General features: G+C 47.4%; 1 protein-coding gene across 8 annotated transcripts in view; it reads left to right on the top strand.

Annotated features, from left to right (window-relative positions):
• FHAD1 (forkhead associated phosphopeptide binding domain 1) overlaps positions 1-23,144 on the top strand; it is a 117,166-nt gene that overhangs the window by 5,782 nt on the left and 88,240 nt on the right. For all 8 annotated transcript variants that reach the window (XM_037045178.1, XM_037045177.1, XM_037045181.1 and 5 more), the window contains exon 3: positions 16,339-16,545. In XM_037045178.1, coding sequence (XP_036901073.1) covers positions 16,339-16,545 — 207 coding nt within the window. The remainder of the gene's footprint in view (positions 1-16,338; positions 16,546-23,144) is intronic.

Raw genomic sequence — 23,144 nt, 5'->3', positions numbered from 1 at the left:
CCGCCGATATTAACAAGCTGTCTGGAAAAGGGAGCTAATGAGGACAGTTCTTCTGTAGACAGAAACCGAGTTGCGCTCATTGTGTGAAAAATGATGGGCTGCTTACCGCTCCTTGGACTCCGCTTAAGAAGTCAGCACTGCCAGCGGCAGTCACGTTGACTTATGAAGAAATACGTTGCATTTCCAGAAGCGCAAGCTTATATTGGCTCCCTGGAGGACGGATGACACGGGCATTGCCGAATGTTTTTGTCAACAGACTTGATGGGCACATCTGTCTTCTCTCAGACAAACCCTCTTCCCGAAGCTTAAGTGGACTTGGGAGAGGAGATTGGCCCTAAAAAGGGGTGTGGGGTCGCAGGTCCCTTTGGAAGAACTGAAATCTGCACACATGTCGGCACTTTCCAGTTTACAGAACAAGACGAGGTGAAAATTGTCACCCCCTGCTGACTCCACGGGGCCCTTCTGCTGGGAAGAACCAGTCCTGGTTGGTTCTGGGCCGCCCTAGCGTATAACTCAATAGTCAGTTTGCAATGGCCGCCAGAAGTCACGCCACTAAGTTGAGAAATATTAACAAAACGTTGTCCTTGAAATTACCCAGAGGTTACATGTAGCAGATAAAGAAACGTTTGTTTTATTTACATGAGTAAATCCTAAAGAATAGTCAGTCATGCTTCTAAAAAATGATAAACTCATTTGCGAGGCTGACCTGTTGTTTTGACTGTTGGTATATAACACAAGACGGGGTAAGAGGAGGCTTACAGCTGTGAGTATACAAAACAGAGTTTACGCTTGCACTATTATTTATTAATTATTGTATTATCTTCCAGACGAACAACTGTAAACCTACTTTTGCCCCACCCTGTATTTTGAAATGGTTTACTTTTTCCGACAATGGAAGGTAGTCAGTCACATGCTTATTATTTTTAAAAGATGAGGGAAAACCAAGTGTGAGGAAGAAAACTCACTTGTAATCATTTGGCTGAGAGAAAGTCAATATTGATAGTTGTAGGGTGATTCCTGTTTGTGGGGTTTTGCCCTGCAGACTTTTTTCCCACATCCTGTAAGGAGCTTGGTTCCCTGGCAGCAACTGCAAGTCTGTGTTCGCCAGCCCAGGTTCTGCTGTCGTTGTCATCACTCATTCATTCCACAAACATTCACCTGCAGCCTCAGCACTGGCATGGTCCCGGGGACGCAGCAAAATCGGGGACAGTCCCCACAGCCAGGAAGCGGCTGGGAGACAGGAGCTGTAAGTTGAAGACCCCACTGAGGCGTGAGTAGTTCCCTGCCAACACTGGCGCGCCAAAGGAAAGAAACGTGGAGGACAAGGAAGACTTAACTAGGCAAGGGAAGCAGGGGACGGCATGTGCAAAGGTCCTGGGGTGAAAGAGCGTATTGTGAGCCCAAGAGACTGGGAGAAAACCAGTGTGTCTAGAGTGAGAGGGGGAAGGAAGTGGGCTGAGGGATGAGGGGGTCTCCTCTGTGCCACCATAAAATTTGGATCTTTATCTGAAGAGGGTTGGGAAGAAGGCACTGAAGGGTTTTTCTAATTATTTTATTGATTTTAGAGAGAGAAAGAGGGGAGAGGGAGAGAGAGATCAGTTTGTTGTTTCACGGATCCGTGCATTCATGGACGGATTCTTGTACGTGCTGTGAGTGGGGATGGAAGTGCAACCTTGGCGTATCGGGACGGCGCTCTGACCAACTGAGCCACCCGGCCAGGGCAGGGCTGCAGGATTTTTAAGCAAAGGGAAGACCTGCATTTTGAAACGGCCAATCCTGGCTGCCCTGTGCAGCCCTGTCAAGTGGGAGAGGGAGAGCAGGGCTGGAAAGGCTCGCCCTGGCTCGTTTCAGAGCCAATCCTTGTACATTATAATTTCCACGATCTGACGTGCCTGGTGCACTGTGATTTCTAGAGTTGGATGCGGCTGTTACTTAAACTCGGCTGAGAAAGGGGCTTCATTCTTCCAGGATGAAGAAATATCAGTTGCTGAACTTTCATGTGTCTGAAAGTGCTCGTTCACCAGGAGCCCCTAGACATTCGGACCCCATGGGTTTGGGGTGAGCCTAGGAATCCTTACATTTGTGCATCTCCACAGGCAGGCGGAGGCACTCTTGGAGACCCGCACCCTGACTACCTGGCTTCTTCCTTTGTGATGTGGGGAGCTCCTGTTTGGAGAGTGTGTGTGTACGACGTCAACCAACTTTGAGAAAAAGAGAAGGGAGGGTTAAACAGTGGGCAGCTGACTGACCCTAACCCTCCCCCCAAAACTCACCTGGCCCCACCCTGGGGAGCTTTCAGGATCCCCTGGAAGGCTCAGCTCTCGGACCGCCCCCATCAGCACAGCGGTGTGGCTGAGACAGTGCAGGTGGAGGAGAAAAACCAAGGAAGGAATGACAGGGAGGAATTCCTTACGCCTGCGCCCCCGCCCTTGGCGGACAGTGCCCCCGCCCTTGGTGGACAGCGCCCTTCCAGTGGCTCCTTTCTCGTTGCCGGGACCGTCTCTCTCGCGTGTGTCAGTCCCTTCTCATCTGGACTCTGAAGGGTGTGGAGCGAGACTGATATCACAAACTCACCAGAAGCCATACAGCCAGACAACTCTCATCCCTGTGCCTGGCACCTGCCAGCCTGGGCTGCCTCTTCAAAAAGAACTGTCAGAGCCTGCGGCATAATCTCGTTTATTATTACAAGACAAGGCTTCTGGGAAGTCCTGTTTGCATCATTTCACGGAGGTGCGGTGCTGTGGCAAAGGGCACGGGCCCCCGTAACTCCGACGGGTGCTGCCCACTGCCCTGCAGAGGTTTCCAGATGTAGTTAGTCCCTCGCCAGCAGCGGACATCTGTCCATTCCTGGTGACTTCACTACTGGGTCTTCCCTGATCTGGGAGGTGAAATACGGCACCTGTGTCATTTTAATTCGCTTTTCTCTCACGATGCGTGAACCCCCACATTTTGAGACGTAAGGTCTGGATATGGATTCTCACCCCCTCGGTCTCTGTACAGAAAGCCTCAGAGAGAAACAGGCCCGGGGCGCGGCTACCGGCTCCTCCCGTCACTCTCTCCGGCTGGCCCTCCTGCCTGGCCCAGCTCCCACACTGCACCCCCCACCCCAGGCGGCCCCCCGGAGCACTGATCCTCTGGGGATTCACCCCTCTGATCGCATCAGCCCCTCGGGAACATTTTTCTTCCCTGTCGGAGAACCGGCAGCTGGAAGTGGGGGCTGATGCCACTGGTCAGTTCCCAACACAATGACGGGCCTACTTCCCTCTCGCAGGTGGTGGCTTCCAACAGGAAGAGGTTCAGAGAAAAGGGCTAGATCGTAACCATTGTTCTTGAGTTGTTTGCTTGTTTGTGGTAAAATCCTCCTAACATAAAATGTACCACCCTAACCGCTCTTAGGCGTACACAGTTCAGATGCATTAGGTGCGTTATATTGTTGTACACTCGTCTCCCCTACTCTCCCAGAACTTTCCCATCTTGCAGAACTGAAGCTCTGTCCCCATCACACACTGACTCCCCGTTCTCGCCACCCCCAGCCCCGGTCCGCCACCACTCCACTTTCTGTCCCCGTGCATGACGAGTCTAGGTGTGTCACAGAAGTAGAACCAACCAGTGTTTGTCCTCTCTGTGACACCTCTTTCGCTCCAAGTGATGTCCTGAAGGTTCACCCACGTTGCAGCATTTGTCCAGATTTCCTTCCTTCCAAAGCTGAATGATAATCCCTTGCCTCTACGTGGCCCACATTCCGCCCGTCTACTCATCTGTCGACGGGCGCTTGGGCTGCGGATGGCGCTGCTGTGAACAGGGCTGTGTACGTATCTTGCCCAGTCCCTGCTTTCGGTTCTTTGGGGGATACCCGAACATGAACTTGTTGGGTCATATGATAACTTTATTTTTGATTTTTTGAGGAACCAACACAGCAGCTGCACGAATGTACATTTCCACCAGTGGCGCCCAGGGCTGCGCTCAGCAGTGTTGGAGGTCTGGTGTGGCAAGTGTGTGTGTGCGTATATGTGTGTGTGTGAGAGAGAGAGAGACAGCAGCCGTTCTAATGGGTGTTAGGTGGAAGTTCATCATCTTTTCAAAGCACAAATAACACAGACAGCCGCAGCACACGTCCACAGACAACTTAGTGCACCTCGCATGTTTTAATATATATTCTGGGTGTGTTCAGTGTATGTGTTTACAGAATTATATCCTCAAAACGAGCCTGCGGAGTGGGGACTACTGTTACCATTTTGATGTTCATTTCAAGGTGGGGTAATAGGGCTCAGAAAAGTTAAGTAACTTGCCCAGAGTCACACCGCCTGTCAGAGAAGGGGGGACCCAGTTTCAGATGCCAGGCCCACTCAAAGCCTCTAAGGAAAGAAGCTTCCCTCTTTGGGTGTAAATGTAGCTTTTGAGAACCTCTACAAATCTCAATCTCTGACATTTCACGGGAGTTCACGGAGATCGTGAGGTAGTTGACCCAGCTAGGGAAATTCATAAAGTGGACTCCTAAATGAGCGTTGCCAGTGACCCGTGAAATGAATCCTCTGGTGATCCCAGTTCATCCGACAAACAGGGCGGCGCCATCTACTGGGGGCCTGCGGTAAAGAGGAAATGTTCGCCCGGTGCTTTCCAAGCAAGAGGAGGAGATCGTGGGTGCTGTAAACGGAGGGTCGGCAAGAATCCCGTCTGGGGGTCGGGAAACGGCGCGGCATACACCGAGCTTGGGCCGAGCTTGGGCCGAGCTTGAGCTGCCTCTGGAAAGAGAAGCCTGAAGATTTGCTGGGCGGGGCAGGCAGGAAAGGGTGTCCTAGATACTGAAGAAACAGCGTGGGCTGAAGTCTGGAGGGGGCAGCAACATGTGGATGGAAAAATGAGGGGCGCGGGTGGGGGTGCAGCTCCAATGAAACGTGACCTCCCAGGGCGATCTGATCGAAACTACCTAACTGGGCAGGTCAAGGTGGGTAGTCAGGCCCCAGGCCTGTACCTTCTTTAGTGAGAAGTTTGAGGCCGGCCTGTCCTTTGTTCTTGTGATTAAGGGCCTTTGAAACACCAGGAGTGACACCCCTTCAAGGGGACACTAACCCTCAAGAGAGCGCTTAATCTTGTTAACTGTCCTGTAATCTGATCCTTGCCTTGCCTTGGCCTCGCCTCCAGTAACCCTCCTTACTTCCCTCCTAATCTCAAATGCATAAAAGAAACTGCAAAACTGTTACTCTCTGGAGCGAATTTGAGATCTTGCTCCCTGCATAATGTCGTTTTGACTCAAAGAGACTCCTGTAAAAACTCTCTACACCTCTGGCCGTTCCTGCGTCAACAGTGTAAAATGTAAGAGAGGCTAAAAATTCAGCATTTAACTCGTTTGAAGGTGAAACTTCCCTCTGAGAAGGCTTTTAAAGTAGGAAGAAATTAGTGATCTTTGTTATTCGGGTGGGCGATTAGGCAGAGTGGCCCTCAAGCAAAGCGGCCAAGTGCACATCTGGGGGCGACAGGTGGCCGGCTGGGAGCCTGGCTCTGCCCTCGTGAACTGTGAGGCCTGGGCAATTACGTGGCTATTCGCTGTTGCTATTTCTGTGTATGTGCGATGGAGGCAGTGGGCCTGGCTATGTTACGAGGCTGAATTACTGCAAAGGGCTTGGAACAGTGCCTGGTGATGGTGAATGTCCCCATGAATTTGAATGATTGTCTTTCTTTTCTACCTAAAACAATAGAAATGTATTATCTCAGTCCATTGGGGTGTACTCGGCTGGTTCCTCCACCCCAGGTCATATGAGGCCAAAATCAAGGCGTCAGCCAGCCTTGGCTCTTATCCGGAGTCTCCAGGAAAAATCCACTTCCAGGTCCATCCGGGGGGGCTGGCAGAATCCAGCCTGTGCAGTCATGGACCGAGGTCCCCGTCTCTTTCTGGCTGTCAGCTGCAGGTCGTTCTGAATCTCGTGAGGCCACCCGCATGCCCTGGCCCCCTCACGTAAAGCCAGCAGCAGTGGGGCCTTCTCAGGCTCCAGATCTCTCTGACCTCCCTCTGATTCATCTCTCCAGTCCAGCCAGATAATGTTCTCGGCTTGCAAGGGCTCATGGGATTGGGTTAGCCCCACCTGGATAATCAGGCCCCACCCTGTACATGCAATGGTTCTCTTCTGGGCTGTCTCTTCTATTCCACTGGTTATACATCTGAATTTAGGGCATTACCACGCTGCTTTGATTATGACAAGTTTTGACATGAGCAAGTATGAGGCCTCCAGCTTTTATGTTCTTTTCCAAGATTGTTTTAGCTATTCAGGGGGCCTTGAGATCCCTATGGATTTTAGGGTGGGTTTTTCTATTTTTGCAAAAAAAAAAAAATTACCATTGGGATTTTGATAGGTACAGCATTAAATGCGCAGGTCCTTCTGGGTAGTAATGGCATCTTAACATGATTAAGCTTTCTAGTCCATGAGCATAGGATGTTTTTATTTATTTTATTTGTTTGTCTTTAATTTCTTTCAGCATCATTTTGTAGTTTTCTGTGTACACATCTTTTACCAGCTTAGTTAAGTTTATTCCTACGTTTTTTTTCATGCTATTGTAAATGAAATTGTTTTCTTAACTTCTTTTTCAGATTGTTTGTTGTAAGTGTATAGAAACATATCAAATATTTGTGTGTTGATTTTGTAACCTACAATTTTGCTACTGAATTTATTAGTTTTAACAGGGTTTGGGTGTGTGTGTAAATCTTTAGGACTTTCTACAGGAAAGATCATGTTGTCTCTGAACACAGATCATTTTCTTTCTTTCCAATTGGGATACCGTTCTCTCCTCTTGCCTCATGGGTCTGGCTGAGACTTCAGGTACCGGGGTGAATAGAAGTGGCAAGAGCTGTATCCTTGTCCTGCCCTTGATCTCTAGGGAAAAGCTTCCGGTCTTTCACCATTGAGGGTGATGTTGGCCATGGGCGCTTCTCGCCTGGCCTTCATTATGTCAAGGGAATATCCCAGTTTGTTGAGCGCTTCTTATCATGAAAGTGTTACATTTTATTAAATGCTTTTATGCATCAGTTGAGATGATCATGGCGTTTTCCTTACTCATGTGATGTATCTCACTGGCGGATTTTTGTATGTTGAACCATTCCAGGAATAAATTCCACTTGGTCATGGCATGTAATCCTTTCATTTTATTGCTTATTCTTATTGACATATTATGTTAGCTTCAAGTATACAAAATAATGATTTGCTATCTTTATGTGTTGCAAAACGATCACCAGAGTAAGTTTAGTTAACATCTGTCCCCAGACATAGTTACAATGTTTTTTCTTTTGATGAGGATTTTTAAGATTTATTCTCTTAGCAACTTTTATTTGAAGATTTTATTTATTCATTTTTAGAGAGAAGGGAAGGGAGAGAGAAAGAGAGGGAGAGAAATATCGATGTTTGAGAGATACATCAATCAGCAGCTTCTCCCCTGTCCCCAAATGGGGACCTGGCCAGGGACCCAGACATGTGCCCTGACTGGGAATTGAACTGGCGACCCTTCAGCTTGCAGGCTGGCGCTCAATCCACTGAGCCACACCCACCAGGGCTCTCTTAGCAACCTTTAAATATGCAGTACAATATTACAAATTAGAGTTGCCATGCTGTATGTTACTTTGCCAGGACTTACTTATTTTATAAGTGGGAATGTATACCTCTTGAACCCTCTTCACCCGTGACAGCCCCCGCAACATCTGTCACACAAACCAATGATCTGTTTTCTGTGTCTATAAACTTAGTTGTTTGTTTTAAGATTCCACATACAAGCGAGATCATACAGCATTTGTCTTCAGCTGCCTGACTTTGTTTACCCAGCATAACGCCCTCAAGGTCCATCCATGTTGTTGCAAATGGCAAGATTGCAACAACAATATTCCATGGAATAATATTCCATTGTGTGTGTGTGTGTGTGTGTGTGTGTGTGTGTTCTTTCTGATGTGCTGTTGAATTCAGTCTGCTGGAATTTTGTTGAGGATTTTTGTATCCATGTTCATATCCTGAGCAATGTTGCTATATAGTTTTCTTCTCCTGCCGTGCCTTTGTCTGGCGTTGGTATCAAGGTGATGCTAGTCTCCCACTTCACCTTTTTTGAGTCTCAGCTTCTTCCTCTATAAACTGGGAATAATAATAGAACCCCCTCTCTACAGGGCTGTTGTGCAGATTAAATAAGAGAATGCACTCAAAGTGCTTCAGTAGAGCCCAGCTCACCGGAAGCTCTCAGAAGGCATTAGCTACTGGTGACGATAATAAGACTAGAAACGTTTCTCTCCTGGCGGGGCAGCTCCGCAGGACAGAGCTTGCACATCGGCCTGTATGGGAGCAGGACTCTGCCCGACAGCAGCTGGCTGCAGTTGTCTGTGAACGAGGAGGGAGGCAGGGATCTTCCCCCGGCAGAACCGGGAAGCTCTAGCTGGGCCTCCCGTGGGGGCACCACAGTCCCTTTTGCAAAGTCATTCAAAACTTTCTGCTGCCTTTGATTTCTTAATAATGGCTTGACGGCTTTTAAGGAACTGAAAGTAATCAGGCCTGGGAAGAGAAAAACCAAAATGCAACACAGAGAATTTCTCTCTTTGGCAGGGTACCATGGATTCCTGGGGCACAAAGGTCCATGGGAATAGTGGTGAAGACGGCGTGGGTGGCACTTCCCCCAAAACTGTTAAGTTGTAATGTTTCTAAAAATCTTTTTAGAACTGTTTTAGGTTTACGGGAAACGGAGCAGATGGTCCAGAAAGTTCCCAGATAACCCCTGACCCAAAACTCACACAGTTTCCCCTGTTACCAGTGTCTTGTGTTAGTGCGGCACATTTGTCACAGCCAGTATGGGTGTATTATTATTAACTAACGCCCCTAGTTCAGGTTAGGGCTCGTTCTTTGTGCCGTGCATCCTGTGGGTTTGGACAAATGCACGATGGCTTGTACCCAGCACGAGAGCACCACACAGAGCGTTCACTGCCCCAGATCCCCGCACGCCGCCCGTGCAGCCCGCCCCTTCCCACCTGCACCCTGGCAACCATTGTCTCTAGTTTTACTTTTTCCAGCACGTCCTGTAGTTAGAAGGGAACAGTACATGCCTTTGCAGATGGACATCTTGCACTAAGCAATATGCGTTTGATATTCCTGCCTGTGTTTTTGTGGCCTGATAATTTATTTCTTCTGATCACTGACTGTATTTCATTAGGGGGATGCATCAGATGTGTTTATTCCGTCACCTTTTAAAGGGCATCTTGGCAGCTTCCAGTTTGGGGTAATTATAAACAAAGATGCTATAAACATGTTTCCAAAATAAATGAGTCCTAAAACTCAATAATTTTAAAAAAACTATTTAAAAATGGGCAAACTATCCAAACAATCTGAGCAGACACCTCACTGAAGAAGAGGTACAGGTGGCAAATAAACATGAGAAAACACTAAGCATCAGATATCATGATGGAATTGCAAATAAAATACAGAATGTCTCTTCGTTTATTCAGATCTTTGATTTCTTTCCTCAATATTTTGTAGTTTTCTTCGTGTAGACCTTGTACATATGTTGTTGGATTTACATTTAAGTACTTCATGGTTTTGATAATAATGTAAATGATGTTGTGTTTTTTATTTCAAATTTCAGCTGTTCATCGCTGGTATATAGGAAAGCAAGTGACTTTTTTAAAAATTGATTTCGCTATTACAATTGTCCCAGTTTGCCTTCCCTCCAAAAATTGCCTCCCCAATTTTTCCCTCTTTGCCCCCCTCCACCCAACTCCCCTCCACTCCCTCAGGCCATCCCCACACCATTGTTCATGTCCATGGATCATGTGTGTAAGTCCTTTGGCTTCTCCATTTCCTATACTGCACTTTACATCCCCATGGCTATTCTGTACCTACCGATTGGTACTTCTTAATTCCTTCACCTCTTCACCCATTCCCCACACTCCCGTCCCATCTGGCAACCATCAAAACACTCTCTGGATCTATGATTCTGTCTCTGTTCTTCTTGTTTGCTTAGTCTGTTTTTTAGATTCAGTTGTTGATAGGTATGTATTTATTGCCATGTGATTGTTCATAGTTTTGATGTTCTTCTCTTTTTTTAAGTAAGTTCCCTTTTATATTTCATAGAATAATGGTTTGGTGATGATGAACTCTTTCAGTTTTTTCTTCCCTGGGAAGCTCTTTATCTGCCTTTTGATTCTAAATGATATCTTTGCTGGGAAGAGCAATCTTGGTTGTAGGTTGACTATAGGCGCTGCTTTTCATGACTTTGAATATTTCTTGCCAATCCCTTCTAACATACAAAGTTTCTTTTGAAAAATCAGCTGTCATCTTATGGGAACTCCCCTGTAGGTAACTAACTGCTTTTCTCTTGCTGCTTTTAAGATTCATTTTATCTTTAACCTTTGGCATTTTAATTATGTTGTGTCTTGGAGTGGGCCTCTTTGCATCCATCCTGTTTGGGACTCTCTGTGCTTCCTGGACTTGCATGTCTATTTCCTCTCCAAATTAGAGAAGTTTTCTTTCACTATTTTTTCAAATAGATTTCTAATTTCATGCTCTTTCTCTTCTTCTTCTGGCATTCCTATGATGTGAATGTTTGAGCATTTAAAGTTGTCCCACAGGCTACTTACACTATCCTCATATTTTTTATTCTTTTTTCTTCTTGTTCTGATTCGTTGTTTTTTATTTATTTATGCTCCGAATCATTGATTTGATTCTCAGCTTCATCCACTCTACTGTTGTTTCCTGTGAATTGTTCTTTATTTCAGTTAGTGTCTCCTTCATTTCTGACTGAATCCTTTTTTATGCTGCTGAGGTCCTCACTAAGTTCCTTGAGCATCCTTGTAACCAGTGTTTTAAGCCTGAGTACTCTGTCCTCTTATAGTTAAGCGTTGGTTGCTGTTGGCAGATTAATGGGAGGGATTTACCCAGGCCAGTCAGCTGCAAGGATTGGCTGTGACCACTGACCACCAACCTCTGCCCTCTGTGGAGGATAAGCTAGGCAAGGGCAGGGTGGTGGTGCTCCAGTGTGGTCTGTAGCTGTCTACTGGGTGCACAGGCTCTGGGATTTCCTGGGTGGTGCAGGCCAAGGTCAGCCGCCATCTGCGTACTGCCTGGGGCCACCCAGCCTGAGCTGTAAAGCAGTCTGAGACGACTGCTACTTAGCTGGACTTGGAGATTCCAGGCAAAGCCAAGCTGTGAGTCTAGGCTGGTTGCTGCTATTGCCAGGCCTGGGGCCACTTAACAAGGGGTATGGGGGCTGGGGACTCAAAGGCCACCTGTTGCTTATATGAGAGGATTTAGGAAGTTGTGAAGCAGGAGCCAAGGTAAGCCATTCTCTTTTCTCGGTTAGCCTGCTAGAGACTTCCCACTTTTATTGATCTTTGCAAGGAACCAGCTTTTGGTATAATTGATTTTTATCTGTTGTTTTCCTGTTTTTTATTTCACTCATTTCTGGTATAATTTTTATTTCTTTTCTTCTCCTTGCGTCAGATTTTTTTTTCTTTTTTCCTTTTTACCTTCACCTAAGGAGGAAGAGAAATATGTGTGTGAGAGAGAAACACCAATTGATTGCCTCCTACACGTGCCCCGACCGGGGACCAAACCCACGACCTGTGCCAGGTTTATGTTGCTCTTTTTATTCTAGTTTCCTAAAATGAAAGCTTAGATTGTTGATTCTTAGACCTTTCTCTTCTGATAGATGCATTCAATTTTATAAGTTTCCTTGTAAGCACTGCTTTTGCTGCATCCCACACATTCTGATAAGTTGTATTTTCCTTTTCTTAGTTCAAGATCATCTTTATTTCTCTTGAGACATCTTCTTTGACCCATATGCTATTGAGAAGTATGTTGTTTAATCTCCAAACAGTCTGGTATTTTCCAGCTATCTTTCTGCTGTTGATTTCACACCATTGCGATCTAAGAGAACACTTTGCATAATTTCCATTTGTTTCAATTTATTGAGGTACGTTTTGTGGAGCAGAAGGCAGTCTGTCTTTGTCAAGTTCCATGTGGACTTGAAAAGAATGCGTACCCTGTTGCCGTTCAGTAACACAGTGTGTAAATGTCAGTCACCTCCGGCCGACGGCACTGTGCAGTTCGACCTTATCCGCACTAACTTTCTGTCCGCTGGATCTGCTCCTGGTGGCGGGACGCTGACGTCTCTAACCATCCAAACAGATCCGTCTGCTTCTCCTCGTGGTTCCATGAGTTTTCGCCTCATGTAGTTTGACGCTCTGTTGTTCGGTACGTACACATTAAGGATTGCTGTGTCTTCCTGGAGAATGGGCTCCTTTATTGGTATGAAACACCCATCTGCATCCCTGATAACGTTCCTTTCTCTGGAGTCTGCCCTTTCTGAAATCAGTATAGCTACTCCTGCTTTTTCTGTGTGTGTTTCAATATTTAAATATATATATATATTGAAATTACTGTTACTACTTCTTTTTTTAAAGATTTTATTTATTTATCTTTAGAGGGGAAGGGAAGGAGAGAAGGAGAAAAATATCNCTGGATCTGCTCCTGGTGGCGGGACGCTGACGTCTCTAACCATCCAAACAGATCCGTCTGCTTCTCCTCGTGGTTCCATGAGTTTTCGCCTCATGTAGTTTGACGCTCTGTTGTTCAGTACGTACACATTAAGGATTGCTGTGTCTTCCTGGAGAATGGGCTCCTTTATTGGTATGAAACACCCATCTGCATCCCTGATAACGTTCCTTTCTCTGGAGTCTGCCCTTTCTGAAATCAGTATAGCTACTCCTGCTTTTTCTGTTTGTGTTTCAATATTTAAAAAAAAAAAAAAATATATATATATATATATAGAAATTACTGTTACTACTTCTTTTTTTTTAAGATTTTATTTATTTATCTTTAGAGGGGAAGGGAAGGAGAGAAGGAGAGAAATATCGATGTATGGTTGCCTCTCGTGAGTCCTGTGCTGGGAACTGGCCTGCAATCCAGGCACGTGCCCTGACTGGGAATCGAACCGCGATCGTGTGGTTTGCAGGCCCGCGCTCTATCCACTGAGCTATACCAGCCAGGGCTTAAAAATATATTTTATTGATTATGCCATTACAGTTGTCCTATTCCCCCCCTTCATTCCCCTCTACCCTGCATACACACTACCCCCACTTCCCCTACCTTTAGTTCATGTCCATGTGTCATAAATTCTTCTTTAGCTTCTACATTTCCCATACTACTCTTGCCCTCCCCTTGTCTGTTTTCTCCCCACCATCTATGTTACTTATTCTCTGTACCTTCTCCCCCCTTCTGCTCCTCCCACTCCCCTGTTGCTAACCCTCCATGTGATCTCCATTTCTATGTTTCTGCTCCCAATCTAGCTGTCCTCTTAGTTTGCTTTTGTTTTAGGAGTAGTTGTTAATAACTGAGTTTGCTGTCCTTTCACTGTTCATAGTTTTTATCTTCTTTCTTAGATGAGTTCCTTTACTATTTCATATAATAAGGGCTTGGTGATGATGAACTCCTTGAACTTGACCTTATCTGATAAGCACTTTATCTGCCCTTCCATTCTAAATGAAAGCTTTGCTGAATAGAGCAATCTTGGATGGAGTTCTTTGGATTTCATGACTTGAAATACTTCTTTCCAGCCCCTTCTTGCCTGTAAGGTCTCTTTTGAGAAATCAGCTGACAGTCTGATGGGAACTCCTTTGTAGGTGACTGTCCCCTTATCTCTTGCTGCTTCTAGGATTCCCTCCTTCATTTTCATCTTGGCTAATGTAATCAGGATGTGCCTTGGTGTGTTCCTCTTTGGGTCCAACTTCTTTGGGACTCTCTGAGTTTCCTGGACTTCCTAGAAATCTATTTCCTTTGCCAGATTGGGGAAATTCTCCTTTATTATTTGTTCAAATAAGTTTTTTACTTGTTGCTCTTCCCCCTTCTGGTACCCCTATAATTCAGATGTTGGAACATTTAAAGATGTCCTGGAGGTTCCTAAGCCTCTCCTCGTTTTTTTGAATTCTTGTTTCTTCATTCTGTTCTGTTTGGTTGTTTCTTCCTTCCTTCTTTCTTCCATTGATTTGAGTCCCAGTTTTCTTTCCATCACTATTGGTTCCCTTTGCATTTTGCTTCATTTCACTTAGTCTAGCCTTCATTTTTTCATCTAATTTGCAACCAAAATCAACCAGTTCTGTGAGCATCCTGATCACCAGTATTTTGAACTGTGCATCTGATAGACTGGCTATCTCTTGGTTGCTTAGAAGTGTTGGCTCTGGGGCTTTGAGCTGTTTTTCTGCTTGAGCCATAACGTTTTGGTCTGTTTGCACCTGTTATGTATGAGGGGCAGAGCCTTAGGTGTTCACCAGGGTGGGGCAACCCAGTGGCTGGGTTATGATGCTGTATGTGGGGGCGGGGTCAGAGAGGGACCAATGCGGCTTGCTCTGCTTTCTCTCATATTTCAGTCCCCTCTGCCAGTTCCCACAAGCAAATTGGGCCCTTCTGGTGCTGGTTCCCAGGTGGGTGGGCTTGTGTGCATTCTAGGACTCTGTGGGTCTCTCCAACGAACTCTCCTGTGAGGCTGGGAGTCTCTCCTAACACCTCAACCCCCCAAAGTTTTTTCAATCGGTGCTTTTAGGCTTTATTTCCCATTGTTGGGGCCCTGGGTTGCGTGGTCTGTCTCACTGCCCATTTTTTGCCTAGTTTATCTGTGCTTGAATTTGTGTCCGTAGTCAGCCAGCCACCTTGCACACCTCACTGGGTCTGTTGTTTCCTCCCCGTGCCCAGGGTCTGCCTACCACTGCTTTTTCCTACTGGGACCCCTCTCCAATGGCCGCCGACTCTGCCCCTCTTACCGGTCTGGATGAATGGTTCATTGCTGTCAGACTTCCATACAGTTCAATTTTCTGTCTGTTCTGGTTGTGTTTGATTCTAAATCTTTGTTGTTCTTAAATTTGATTGTGTGAGGAGGTACCATATTTCCGCCTATGCCTCCATCTTGGCTGGAAGTCTGTGTTTCAATATATTTTTTTAAACCAATCTTAAACATTTTTGGTTTTTTTTTTAAGATTTTATTTATTTATCTTTTAGAGGGGAAAGGAAGGAGAGAGGGAGAGAAATATCAATGTATGGTTGCCTCTTGTGCATCCCCTGCTGGGAACTGGCCTGCAACCCAGGCATGTGCCCTGACTGGGAATTGAACCTCAATCCTTTGGTTTGCAGGCCCGCGCTCAATCCACTGAGCTACACCAGCCAGGGCTGTGTTTCAATATTTTGACTGCCAAAGTATTTGGCAGAAATTTGCAAAGTGAGTAAGGGCACAGACATTGAATCAGGTAAATCTGGGTACAAGCGAGGCTAGTCAATCTGAATGACTTTGGGCAAATTTAATATAATTCTGTGTCTCAGTTTCCTCATCCATAAAATGAGGAACTATCCCTTTGGATTATTGTGGAAATGAAACAGGATGATGCAATGAAGCACCCAGCAAATTTTCTGCCATGCAATGTTTAATTATTTTCTATTAAGATAAGCTATTATGTTATTACACAATACTATGATAAAGCTATGTCATATAAGCTATTATATTAATATAAGATCTTTATTAATATGTTATGGGACTTCAGTATAGATTTGGAATTGCAAGTAGTCTTTCTATGAGAGTTAGGTGAGCCCTGGCTGGTGTAGCTCAGTGGATTGAGCACGGGCCTGTGAACCAAAGGGTTGCTGGTTCCATTCCCAGTCAGGGCACATGCCTGGGTTGCAAGCCAGGTCCCCAGTAGGGGGCGAGAGGCAACCACACATTGATGTGTCTCTCCCTCTCTTTCTCCTTCCCTTCCCCTCTTTCTAAAAATAAATGAATAAAATCTTTTTTTTAAAGAAAATTAAATGAGGCTCTGTGAGAAAGTAAACTTAGAAAATAATCACGTAGACACAGGCTGTGGGTGGGCGCCTCACAGGCAGCATCCAGAGAAGGTAGAGGACTTCACAGTTCAGAGTGTGCCAGAGCCCTTTAGTTAGGTACATTTTGACAGGCCTTTAAGAGCTAATAGAAATAACTAACCACATAGGAAATCATTACTCACATGTGTGGAGTGGGGGAAACAGAACACGTGCCCATTCAGACTCCTCTGAGGTCCCTTTGCCTCGGATTTGCCTGATTCCCCACCCAGCACACTTGGGTGTCTGTTCCGGGCGGAGTCAGAGAGAGCACACGTCCCAGCTTTATCACGTACTCGCTGTGTGACCTTGGGCAAGTCACTTAATTTCTCTGACCCTCAGCATTTCATTGTAAAATGAGCTTTGTGGTGAGCATTCAGCCAGGTGAGGCTCTTGGCACATCCTGGAGCCCAGTGGCACAGTAACTGTTTGGCCTCGAGGTTACTCTCCTTTTTCTGGCTCTGACTACCCCCCTCCTCCTTTGCAGTCTGCGGACATCGACAACCATCACGCGCTCATTGAATATAATGAGGCCGAGGGCAGCTTCGTTCTCCAGGACTTCAATTCCCTCCACGGCACCTTCGTCAACGAGTGCCACATTCAGAACGTGGCTGTGAAGCTGTTGCCCGGAGACCTCCTGAGGTTTGGGTCTGGAGGGCCGACCTACGAACTCGTCATTGAAAACTCACCCTCGGTGAGTCCAGTGGAGTCGGATGGGAGTGGGGGTGGGGTGGGGAGGGGAGGGTGGGCAGGGGTGCCGTGCTGTGTTGCTTATCGTGCGCCCGAGGCCCAGACAGAGCCAGAGGTGGAGACGGTTCAGTGCACGTTACTCTGCCCGAGCTGCGCACAGAAGTGTCAGCTGGGATGCGGTTCTGTGAAGTTCAGACGCATTCCCGTGGGTCCTGCGAGGAGCGAATCCTCACGCCCTCTTCTGGGCATTTGTGGAATTACATACAAGAGTTTTATAGTGGCCAATGCAGAACTCCAGGAGTTTTCCTGAAAAGGTGAAGCTTGCGGAGGACGGATGGAAAGCAGGTGTGTGCTTTTGGAAACTCAGAGGGGGATGATTCCTTTTCAGACAGGTGGCACCCTGCAGCTTCCTAGCTTTGTGACCTCAGCCAGGGTTCTCTGTGTGCCTGGCCTTCCGAAGAGTGTGGGGTATCGAGAATGATCTGCCTGTAAAGCTGTGTCCAGCCTTGAGCACACACTCAACACATGGCAGCTGTCATTGTGACCCAGATCAGACATGTTCCTGGGACCAGGGCCTAAAGTGTGGCCCCAGTTCAAGCAGAATGTAATGCAAAACTCGCCCATGAAAGCTCAGTCACAAGGGACATACGGGAGGTGCCACAGGGAGGCGGGGTAGCTCAGTGGTTGGTGACATGGGCTTTTGGTGACACAGGCTTGGGTCAGAATCCCAGCTCAGCTGCTTGCTTACTCCGTGTGCCCTTGAGCAAGCCATTGGACCCCTCAGAACTTCAGTTTCCTTGCCTACAAAATGGAGCTGTGACAGCAATGACCTTGCAGGCAAATCCCAAGGGCTAGATGAGATGGTTATCACTGTAACACTCCCTGCACAGTGCCCATTCATGGCAAACGCACAATTAATGCCTGTCGCCTGTGTCCCAGAGACTCCCTCCCCACCACCAAGAATGCTGCATGAACTGAGACCTCTGAGGCTTACAATTCTTTCTGGAATGAGGCTGAGTATAAATAAGTAAAATTTAGAGAATCTGGACAGAGTCCTGGGGTGCAGGGCTGATAGGCAGCCCTAGACAGAGACTCCAGGAAGGTCACCTGCATCCCTCAGGCCACGTGGGCCGTGGCACCACATCCGTCACGCTTGGCTTTGCGAATCTGGGGCAGTTTTTCCTGCTGCTCCTCAGCTGCCTTTTCCTGCTTGGGCCAATGTTAAAGCATGTTTGCTCCTGGGGTGCACTGGGGTATGCAAGCAGTCCTGAGGAGGGGATCCTGACCCAGAAAGGGGTAGACCCAATCAGGGGTTCTTAACACAGGTTCTAAGGACCCCCACATCATAACCACGCTCAGAGCAGACCAACAATGCAGGTCCCTGGCTCACCCCAGGCCCAAGGATTTGGGGTTGCCAGATAAAACACAGGCCACCCAGTTAAACTTGAATTTTGGATAAGCAGCGAATAATTGCTTAATATAATAGTACAGGGTCTGGCACAAATGAAGCCGCCTTTTTGTTATAGAATCTTTTATTATAAAATCATAAGCATGTAATTCTGCAACATAATAATATCACACCCAAGCACACCATGTGAGATTTTAGGTGAAATGTTCAAATTAAAACTATAAGTTATTACACCCATATTATTACCCTACCATCCACACTCAAGCAGGCATTACTTCTACCAGACCCTGTATGTCCCAAATATTGCAAGGGACCAGTTATGCTATAAAAAAATATTGGGTGTTTGTCTGAAATTCAGATTTAATATCTACTTTATTTCTATATCTATCTATTCGTGTGCTTATTTATACAAATCTGGTGACCCTACTCATCCCCCCACACCGGGATCAGGGCCCAGGAACACAAATTCCCACCCGCTCCCCAGCACTCCCGACTCAGCCCGTCCCGACAGGAGGGAAGCCCAGTTTGCATGGGTTGTGTGGCCCATTCACAGGTTTGCTTGGGAACCAACGTCTGTGAATCCAAGTGTGGGAGGTTTGGGTCAATGTTTCTCTCACGTGCCCTATTACAAGAATTTGTCTGGAATGTTCCGTAGGTTTACCGGTTCCCAGACCCCCACCCTGGGAAACTCTGACTTCGTGGCTTTCTAGCGGGGGACAAGTAATACCTACATGTTTTATACAGAGATAGTCATGGAAATATTATTTACAGGAGCATAAAATTTGAAATGGAAATGTCCATTCAAAAGGGGTGTTGCTTGATAAAATAATAAGGAGTTCATTCCCAGAGGGACTGCTGTGCACTCTTTTTAAAAATGGCTTCATCAAGACAGAACCAGCATACAGTAAACTGCACGTGTTTGAGTGTGTCATTGGATAGGCTGCAACATGTGTGTGCACCTGGGGACACGTCTGTTGTCCCCACAGTCTCCCCGTGGACGTGGCATTTGTTCGTTTGCTATTAGCAGCTTCGCCAAGGTAAATTGATACGGTACAGCCTTCGCCCACTTTCAGCGTGCGGCTCAGTCAGCGTCGGTGCATTTACCAAGCCCTGCGGCCCTCAGCGCCGTCCCTTCCGGAACCTGTCCATCCACGCCAGCCCCCACAGTGAGGCCTGGCAGGCACTTGGGGGACGGGGGGGCCTTCTGTTTTTAATTTCTTTCATTGTGGTAAAATACACATGACATTTACCACCTTGACCGTTAAAGCATAGACTTCAGTGGCAGTAAGTACATTCACTTGTTATTCGATCATCTCAATTTATTTTTACCTTTCCAAACTGAAACTTTGTGCCCATTAAATTAAAACTTTGCCTCTTCCTTCGCCACCACCACCCACTGTCCTTTCCGCCTCTATAAATCTGACTGCTCCAGGAACCTCCCGGAAGGGAGCTCTGACGGTATTTGTCTGTCTGTGGATGTGACCATCTTATTCGACTTAGCATAGCGTCCTCGAGGGTCACCTGTGCCGTAGCTTGGTCAGACTTTCCTTCCTTTGAAGGCCCAATAATATTCCACTGTATGGACAGCTGACACTTGTTCGTCACCCATTCATCCATGGACATTTCAGTTGCTTCCACCTTTTAATCATTGCGAATCAGATTGTTATCGAAATGGGCAAACAGATATGGGAGGGGCACTTCATTTTAAGAGGCGCATCTTCCATCAGGAAAGTGTGGGAAGCGTGTCTAAGAGCCTGACCTTGACGAGAGAGGAAGAGGACGCTTCTCGAAGAGAGATCAGTGGGGTTACGGGAGAGATCCCAGACGTTGACGACACTGTGCTGAGTGGTTCACCTGCTTTTCCTCATTCCACGCTTACAATAACCTAGGAGGTGGATTCCCTCACGGTCCCCGCTTCACAGACAAGGAATCCATGACTCAGAGAGGGCTAAGTCCTAGTCGATGGAATTCAGCCCTGTTCTGACTTGCAGATAAAGGAAGGGAGAAAACCATTTAGTCTGAGGCTTACGAGGGTGGTATCACTGGCCGGTTTGCAGATAGAGCAAAGCACTCTTTCGTGGTCACTTGAATATACACAAATTTCTTGAACACTAACTTCTACACGTAGTAGCATCACATTTCTTTCCCCGAGTGACTGCAGGCAGCTGCACAAATGTTCCCTTGGCCTGTGCCCAGGGCACGTCACCGCCCCCCAAGCCTTTCCAGGGAAGGGCTTTCCCTGCAGGACTCTCCCCAACCCCAAAAGTGCTCTTGGGTGTCCCTGTGTTGAGAGACGTTGGTGCACACACCCTCTAAGCTCTCATTAATGGAGGGGTCCTTTGTGGGCCCTGGATGAGGGCAGCCTGTGACAGCAACACCTTCCTATAAAGTCCATTTCCTGCTGACCCAGACACGTTCCAGGTTGGTTGCTGTGTCCTTTGAATGTCTCCATCCTTTTATTGGGAGGTAAACAATATGACCACTTCCGGGCTGTGGGACCCTGGGCCAGTCCCTTAACCTCTCTGAGCTTCACTTTCTCACTCCGCAATATGGGGGTAAAAGTGCTCCCCCCACTCCATGGTTATATTGGTGACAGGTGAAGCCACGTATGTTAAGCACACAGCACAGTCTCTGGCGTCCATGTGCCTTCGCTGCATGGCGGTTCACGGCTGTGACGTATCAGCAATTTCTCACAAAGAGCAGACCACGTGACCAGCTCTCCGAGGGCAGTGTCTGCTGCCCCACCTTCCTCCACACAGCCCCTGGGGCTTCCCAGCAAATTGCAAGTGTCTGCGGGCACCCTGGGCGCTAACCACCTTGATTTCTTTAGGGTGTCTCCCTCGACACGCCCTTCACAGGGTTAGACGCAGATGTCGGAGTGATAACACAAAGAACACAGAGATAATCTGATGAAAATGAATTGTGACTTGTTGAGTAAATCACTGACTGACCTGTGTTTGTTCAAGCTGATACAGACTCAGCAGTGGGGATGGTCACAGTTGATTCAGGTGTTTGACAACCTGCTATTTTACAGATGGCGTGGAGGAAATCAGGAACGTAACATGTGTTCCCACAAAAACACACCATAAAAACCAGCCACACAATATACCACAGATAACAGAAGGCGGGGGGAGAGAGAAGAAAGGGCATTAGCGTGTTTTTTTTCCTTTATTTTTATTGTTGACACTACTGCAGATGTCCCCTTTGCCCGCCTCCACCCAGCCCCCACGCCCCTTCTCTTCAGCCGCCACCACACTGTTGTCTGTGTCCGTGGGTCCCGCATATGGGTTCCCTGGCTAACCCTTCACCTTCTTTCATCCAGTCCCCCCTCCCCTCTGCCCTCCGACAGCTGTCAGTCTGTTCCATTTTAACTCAAGTTTCTAAAAAACAGACTTGTCAGTAACTGATCTTGACCCCGGGCTCCACCCTAATGGGAGCACAGGCCAAACATAGCTTGCAATGTGACTCTGGTTTTCTCTTCCCCCTCCCTGTCTCCTTGTAGTTACCAAGAGTAATGTCCGAGGAAACCTTGACCTGGCTTGCCTATGACAGAGTAGGCCTGCTGACTAAAGAACACCAAGTTTAACCTTCCAACTAAAGCCACCCTCAATCAACAAGCTTTAGAGGAAAACTAAACTTTATTTTTAATTTTGGAACCCAAGTTACCCTTGGGAATCTCTGTGGCATTTACACAGCTTTGGTACCTTCCCCTTTAGGGACCCCATTGTTAGAGTTCCGTGCATCACCGTCCAAGCCACGGGCTCTCGCCAGCCTAACCGGGCTGAGCGGTTCAGGGTGGAACCCCAGCCAGAGCTCAGAACCAGCTTCCTTATTTGCTCCCCCAGGTTCACAGCAGCCCGTTCACAGCAGCGAAGAGGGGGAAACGCCCCAAGTGTGGATAGTTGCTGAACGGACAGAATAAACAGAGGGCGGTGCATGCTCACTGCAGAGTATTGTTCAGCCTTAAAAAGACGTTCTGACACAGGTTACAACACAGATGAACCTCAAGGACAGTGTGCATTGTCACGGACGGACGAACACTGTGTAAGTCCGAGGATCTGAGGCACCTAGGGTAGTCAAGTTCCTAGAGACAGGCTGGCAGAGTGGTGATTACCAGGAGCTGCGGGAGGGGAAATGGGGGTTGTTCCATGGGAATCGAGTTTCAATTTTGCAAGATGAAAACATTCTGGAGATCTGTCATCCAGCACTACCGAACTACCTACAGTACTTAAAAATGGCTAAAATGCTAAGACGTATATTATTTATTATTTACCACAGCAAACAGCTCCCCTCTCCCCACGTCTCAGTTCCACTCCCTCACGCTGGTGACCTTCTCAAGTCCCACAAGGTCACTCCAGACCCTGGTATCCAGCCAAGTCTCTCCGGATCTCCTTGGCTCTCATTGGATCCCATGTTCCACTGCTGAACCCATCACTATGGCCAGAGAATGTGATTGGCTGATTGCTCAGCCCCACCCACAACAATGAGTTGAGAGAGCGAGGTCGGTTCCCCAGAATCTCCCAAGAGCTGAGTGGGTACCAGCCTGTGCACTATGCAAGTGGAGCCCCTGAGGCATGGGACACGACCCCTCCCTGTAGCGCCTTTGCCGTTAATTGAGGGCGAGGCACATTGACCTGAGCGCCCAGCATGACAGGGATTTCCTCCACCCTACCAGTAGTCTCCAGGGCTGCTTTCTCGCAGGCTGGGGTAAAACACATTAGAATTTGCCCCTCATCGCCTCCAGCCCATTCATTCCGTCAATCTTTGCCAAACCAATGGGAAAAGGTTCTGGGAATGATTGAGGCAAGACAGCCCCAGAGGAGGGGTAGGGAGGGGCAGCATGGATGGAGAAGGCCAGGAGCAGGTTCTGAGAGTCAAGGAAGGAAGAACGCACAGGCGGAGAGCCTGCGACGTGAACACGGAGAGAAATTCAAAACAGCAGGAAGGTCACAGCGTCCCGGAACACGGCCGGGTCCACTCCTGAGACAGATTTAAAGTGGGCCAGTGTCACTGAAGGCTGGGACAGATGTCCCAAGGAAGCTGGAGCTTGACTTCCCTCAACACTATTCCCATTGTCTCCAAAAGGGTCTTCAAGGGGACTCTTGACTTGCCTGAGAAAGAGCGTTGCTAAGGGATGGGTCAGGGGCCCGAGTGAGTGGAGGTCCTTTCCGGGAAGGTGCAGGAAGTCCTGTCCA

Source organism: Sturnira hondurensis, unplaced genomic scaffold (genome assembly GCF_014824575.4).
Source record: "Sturnira hondurensis isolate 20B ecotype Veracruz unplaced genomic scaffold, ASM1482457v3 Scaffold0004257, whole genome shotgun sequence".
NCBI lineage: Eukaryota > Metazoa > Chordata > Mammalia > Chiroptera > Phyllostomidae > Sturnira > Sturnira hondurensis.
Note: the sequence above shows the minus strand (reverse complement) of the source record. Positions and strands in the feature narration are given on the sequence as shown.